General features: G+C 58.8%; 1 protein-coding gene across 4 annotated transcripts; it reads left to right on the forward strand.

Annotated features, from left to right (window-relative positions):
- Positions 1-2695: 2695 nt before the first annotated feature.
- LOC136522253 (probable receptor-like serine/threonine-protein kinase At5g57670) lies at positions 2696-4969 on the forward strand. 4 transcript variants are annotated; one of them, XM_066516064.1, is made up of 5 exons: positions 2696-3396; positions 3538-3787; positions 3893-4028; positions 4150-4317; positions 4617-4969. In XM_066516064.1, exons 1-5 carry the CDS (start codon positions 2913-2915, stop codon positions 4803-4805), a joined length of 1227 nt encoding a protein of 408 aa, XP_066372161.1. In that variant the 5' UTR covers positions 2696-2912; the 3' UTR covers positions 4806-4969. The 4 variants fall into 4 exon arrangements, with proteins under 4 accessions (XP_066372161.1, XP_066372164.1, XP_066372162.1 ...); XM_066516067.1 differs by having other exon boundaries at positions 4150-4299; XM_066516065.1 differs by having other exon boundaries at positions 3538-3775.
- Positions 4970-5564: the final 595 nt, after the last annotated feature.

Raw genomic sequence — 5564 nt, forward strand, 5'->3', positions numbered from 1 at the left:
GCCGGAGGAGGCCGCGCCAACCCCACCCTAGGCGCCGGCGAGCTTCCTCGACCCACGGACACGACGGCAGCAGCTTCATGCGAAGTTGGGGGAGGGAAGACGGAGGGGATTTGGGGGTAAGAAAAGAGAGGATCCAGTTCAGGATCAACGGATCTATCTTCTCCGTCCATCACCTGGCCGGATTTCTTGCCGTGGCGGACGGAATGAGCGGCGGTGTCGCTAGGGTTTGGGGAGGACAGGCTGGAGCAGAGGAGAGAGGCGACGGGAGTAGAGGAGGATGAAACGGTTTTTGTTGCGTCGTGTGGGGGGGAGACGGAAGGAATAGAACGAAACAACAAAACGTATTTGTGTAACGAGTGGCAATTGCGGGTAATTACCTCCAACTCCACGAGGACATACGAAACGCTGGTTTGTGGAGTACCCTCTGAGGAGCTCCGCGAAAAACATGGAGTTGGACCAAAACTCCATCCTTTTTTGGGAGCAGAGTTTGTGGAGTTGGACCTGTTTGGCAGGAAAGTTTGGAAGCAGAGCTAGAAAAGTTGGAGCGGAGCAGTCCCAAACAAGCCCTAAATAGCGCCCCGACGCCCTGACGCACGCCCGCATCCAGACATCGGCGTCCGACCGCGGGCGTCCTCCCGTGCCCGTCCCGGCCCCGGCCGTCATCTCGCTTTTCTTCCTCGTGCCCGACTGCTCGTCCCCTGCCCTCCACCGTCGAACACCGACATGCCGCGCGCGCGGTAGGGTCTCGTCGGAGCTCTGTCGCCACAGCTGTGGCCACGGAGCTCCGGTGAGACTCTACCGCGCCCGCGGCGACCTCCTCCTCCCCCCCCCCCCCCTCCGTCTTCCCGTCGCCGCTATCTTCTCTAACTCCGGCGACGCTATCTTCTCCAACTCCGGCGACACCCCCCTGACCTGGCTCGGCCGCCGCCAGGACCCTAAGCCGCCCCGCAACCGTCCCACTGCCTGGCGGGCCTGCGCTCCCCCAAAACTCCTTCTATAGCCGTCGGAGTTGAAGAAGAGGGCCGCCATTGCCAGAACCCTAATAGCCGTCGTCGTCTTCAGGTCGACGGGCGGGAGCGAGCGGCACGGGTGGAGCACGTGACGGGTGGGAGCGAGGGGGGGGGGAGCCGCGGCGCACTGAGGTGCGTCCAGACTCGGCGTCTGTTTGAACACCCGCATATAAGCATTACCGTAAATGAAAAATCACTCGTTCGTTCAAAAAAAAAAGGAAATTCAAAGGGATTAAACAAAACACCAGCAGCAAAAACTTCTTTCGACTTGGGAACAAATGTAGTACTTCAGGTTCCTAGTTCCTTCGTCAATCTTACCATGTGCTCGCTCGTTTCGTTTTGTTTCCGCCCTTGCACACATGGGTTTCTCTAATCTTGTCCAAATAGGGCCGGGAACGAATGGTAATCCACAAAGCCCGGCCTTTTCTAGAAGCGAGGGACCAGGTAGCTCCTCTTTACATGGGCTTGAAACGTCGCCAGTCGCCACATCTGCCACGCTATAGATAGCCCCTAGACCCACTCAAAAAAAATATAGAATTATAGATAGCCCCTAGACAAATGCAGCCTGGAACAGGCCCAATCCAAGAAAGGACATGAGAGCGATTCGCCGCTGAAGGTGTATCCCTTGCTTGGAGTTGAGCCTTGGACAGTGATTTTTTTTCCCCCTCTCAACCCATCAGCAAAATACAGAGCTTGGACACTAACTTTATTCGCACGCTGAACAGCAAAACAGAGCAATGCATTTTGTCTCTCTCTCTTCCCTCCAGTCGCCACTGTGCAGTACGGGGCGACGGGCGACGGCAAGGACACGGTTGACGTTGCAAGTTGTACGTACTGTGGTGACTCGTGACGCTGATATTTTCCGTCTTGGAGACGTGACGGTGACGCTGGCAAGAGTAAACAGTTGGGTACACTGTGGACAGACCTCTCCGCTCCGGGCGGTTGCGTTCGCCGTCGGTCGTCGGTGAAAGCAGGGCAGGGCGGTCGGCAGTCGGCACGGGAGGAGCGCCCTTTTGCTGTTTCTGCTGCACAGCACAGCACAGTGGAGCCGGTGGCCGAAACAGAAAAGGGCCTTGAACACCCTGCAGGAAACGCTCGCTTCCTTCCCCAGTTTATAAGCAACCACCGCCGTCCCCCACGGCCTGTTCGGCTGTGGCTGACGATCATCGTGGATTATTACTGCCAACTGATTTAGCGTGAGAGAGCTAAAAAATTACGAAGCAAACAGGCTCACTCTGCTGGTCTGCTCTCACCCACAGGCCCTGTCAGTCGCCCTCACGCGCCATCTGGACCTGTTCCACGGCGGCACCGCACGCGCCGGTGCACGCGACGCGACGCGACTACCCCCAAAACAAACCTTTTTTTATGAGAAGAAACACCATTAAAAACGAACAAAACTTGCACGGAAACGCATGTGTTTTGTCAATGGTTGTACAACCGCACGTCCGCTGGAGTTAGATCGAATGGTTGACAGTCGACAGTCTTGCTCAACTCAACTCCCTGTCCCTGTCGACTGTCGAGAAACAGTGCCAATTGCATGCGACAGCTGCTTTCGGGAGAAATTTGCAGCGACTTTGCATGAATTTCATTTCATGCAAGAATTTCACGGGTAGTAAATAAAACCGAAAAGAAATCTGCGTCTGCGACCTCCGCGGTTCGGCCTGTGTCCGGGACCTGGACCGCCGGCCGCGCCTCCCTCCACAAAAACGCCAGTCGGCTTCACTCGCTTGCGCCCCCTGCGACACTCGCCACCACACCTCGCCGTTACTCCCCTCCATCAATGCCCTCTTCCTCTATTGGCCTCCCTCTCCCTGTCCTCCTCCTCCTCTGCTTCGACCATCACCTCGCTGGCTCGCTCCCGGCGGCGTCTCCGGCATTGCCGAGCCCAGCGCGGAGACGAGAATGAAACCTCTGTACCTGCGGAGCAGCGGGAGCTTCAAGCGGCTCCTCCTCCTCTCCATCGGCCACCGGTCGCCGACCACTAAGCCGGTGGACGCCGACGCCGACACCAACGACGCCACCAAGGAATCCCCGGAGGAACCTGGGTCGTCCCCGCAGCGCAGCAGCAGGCCGGCGTGGCGCTGCTTCTCGTACGAGGAGGTCCACCGCGCCACGGACGGCTTCCACGCGAGCAACCTGGTGGGCCGGGGCGGGTCCTCGGAGGTGTACCGCGGCGAGCTCCCCGACGGGCGCGCCGTGGCCGTGAAGCGCCTGCTGGGCGCGTCGGCGTGCGAGCGCCGGGAGCGGGACTTCCTGGCGGAGCTGGGCACGGTGGGCCACGCGCGCCACCCCAACGTGTGCGGCCTCCTCGGGTGCTGCGTCGACCAAGACCTCTACCTCGTCTTCGACTTCTCCCGCCGCGGCTCCGTCGCCGCCAACCTCCACGGTACGTACCTCCGCGCGTGCGTGGCCGCGTGGGAACACGAACCGACGCACACCGCCGCCGTTGCCGTCGAAACCGCGGCGAGGTCAATGAATGCGCGCGTGACGTTTCTTTCTTTTCTTCCGTGACATGAATGATCGGCAGACGAGACGTTGCCGGCGATGGGGTGGGCGGCGCGGCACGGCATTGCGGTGGGCACGGCGCGCGGGCTGGAGTACCTGCACAAGGGGTGCCGGAGGCGGATCATCCACCGGGACATCAAGGCCTCCAACGTCCTGCTCACCGACGACTTGCAGCCGCAGATCTCCGACTTCGGCCTCGCCAAGTGGCTGCCGTCGGAGTGGACGCACCGGGCGATCGCGCCCATCGAAGGCACCTTCGGGTACGGTAAACGGTAAACCCATACCCATGGATGGCCGGTCGTCGCTCATGATCGACGACGACGACGACGACTCCCCTGTTAGTTCAGTTCATCAGCCATGTTTGGTTTCCCGATTAGGTGCCTGGCGCCGGAGTACTACACGCACGGCATCGTGGACGAGAAGACGGACGTGTTCGCGTTCGGCGTCTTCCTGCTGGAGCTCGTCACCGGCCGGAAGCCGGTGGACGGCAGCCACCGGAGCCTCCTCAGCTGGGTACGTATGTAAAGAAGACGTTTTCGTTTCTCCAACCTGCACTAGTGTTGTAGTGTGTGTGTCTACTGACCACTGACAGAAACTGGTCGTGACGAAACGAATGAACAACGTGTACGTGCAGGCCCGGCCGCTGCTGAGCGACGGCAAGACGGAGGCGCTGGTGGACCCGAGGCTCGGCGGCGACTACGACGGCGAGCAGGCGCGGCGGGTGGCGTTCGTGGCGTCGCTGTGCGTCCGGGCGCCGGCGACGTGGCGGCCGTCCATGACCGAGGTGCGCGATCACTCACAGGTCAATCTCGAGTGGCAGGTCACCGTACCGACGCCCCTGTCTGCTTCCGAAGCACTGCGCTTACATTACTGCCAACTCGCAGTGTTTTTTCTTTTTGGGTTAACGTTTCCGGGCCGGCGAGTTTAGTCGTAGTTTAGGGCCGGCGTTCGTGGCAGGACACCGGAAGCACATGTCTCCATGCGTGCAGCTACGGGCTGACCTACAGTCCTACGCTACAGTCCACTCCTCTGTTGCTTAGTTTACCTGTAACAGTTAGTGTTATGTTAGTAATAATGAAATGCGGTGGTCCGTGGTGGCAGGTGCTGGAGCTGCTGGAAGGCGGCGAGATCCGGCAAGACCGGTGGGCGATGCCCGAGGAGGCGGCCGGCAACGAGGAGCAGCCATGGTGGTTCGACGATCTCGATGACGACGATGAAGACGAGAACGAGGACGACGAGGACTTCAGCACCCCGTCCCCCTCTTCCTCCTCGTCAACTACGAACAATTAGCCCATGTCAGGACATGAAATGAAATCCATTCTTTTTTAAAAAAAAACTAGATACCTGTGATGTGGGTTTTTGCTAGTTTGTCCTAAGGGGAGGTTGGGGCCCACTTTGTAAATACAAGATTATCTTGAAATGTTTAGTGTATGTGATGATGAAAAGTAAATATACGTACCATACGTCCATGTCAGTCTACATCGATCATGACATGATACACGCTGTGCATACATACATGTAGACGTCAGAGTGTGTACTTGCCCTGCGCATAACAGGGGCGATTTTGCGAGGATAATGATGTGTTTTAGCCAGAAGCGATCGAACTGAGATTTCGTCGGCCGGCGACAGGACAGGTTTGGACTGGACTAGCGCATGAAAGGCGCGTGTGGTACCGCAGCTGCTGCTGGCGACTTGGCTGCTTGCATCAGTTGGGTTACAGTTGGGACGAAGGCGACCAAGCGTGACACTAATTTAAAGTGAGCAGGTGGGGGGCTGCGGTGGTTACCTGCCAAGTGGTCTCGAGCTCAGAGCTCTCTATCCCTGATCTCTCCATCTGGTTGTGGTTGTGGCGAGGGGCAGTTTGCAACAGGTCGAGCTGTGCCCGGTAAAGCAGGGCGACGTGCGCGGTCACCGCCCCAGCCCCCAGGACCTCCGCGCAGTTGAGTACTAGCAGCTGCTGGTGTCCATCTTTCCAAGGCCTGGAGGCCATGGGAGTTGTTGGGCGTGTCTCGAGCTCTGCGAGCAAGCAGCTTGTTCGTTTCGTTGTAA

Source organism: Miscanthus floridulus, chromosome 18 (assembly GCF_019320115.1).
Source record: "Miscanthus floridulus cultivar M001 chromosome 18, ASM1932011v1, whole genome shotgun sequence".
NCBI lineage: Eukaryota > Viridiplantae > Streptophyta > Magnoliopsida > Poales > Poaceae > Miscanthus > Miscanthus floridulus.

Bases quoted from the DNA above. Each gene is read 5' to 3' on its own strand.
- LOC136522253 (XM_066516064.1), top strand. From the start codon at position 2,913: ATGAAACCTCTGTACCTGCGGAGCAGCGGGAGCTTCAAGCGGCTCCTC. The intron at 3,397-3,537 runs GTACGTACCTCC...AATGATCGGCAG, and splicing joins CGTCGCCGCCAACCTCCACG to ACGAGACGTTGCCGGCGATG. The intron at 3,788-3,892 runs GTAAACCCATAC...TTTCCCGATTAG, and splicing joins ACCTTCGGGTACGGTAAACG to GTGCCTGGCGCCGGAGTACT.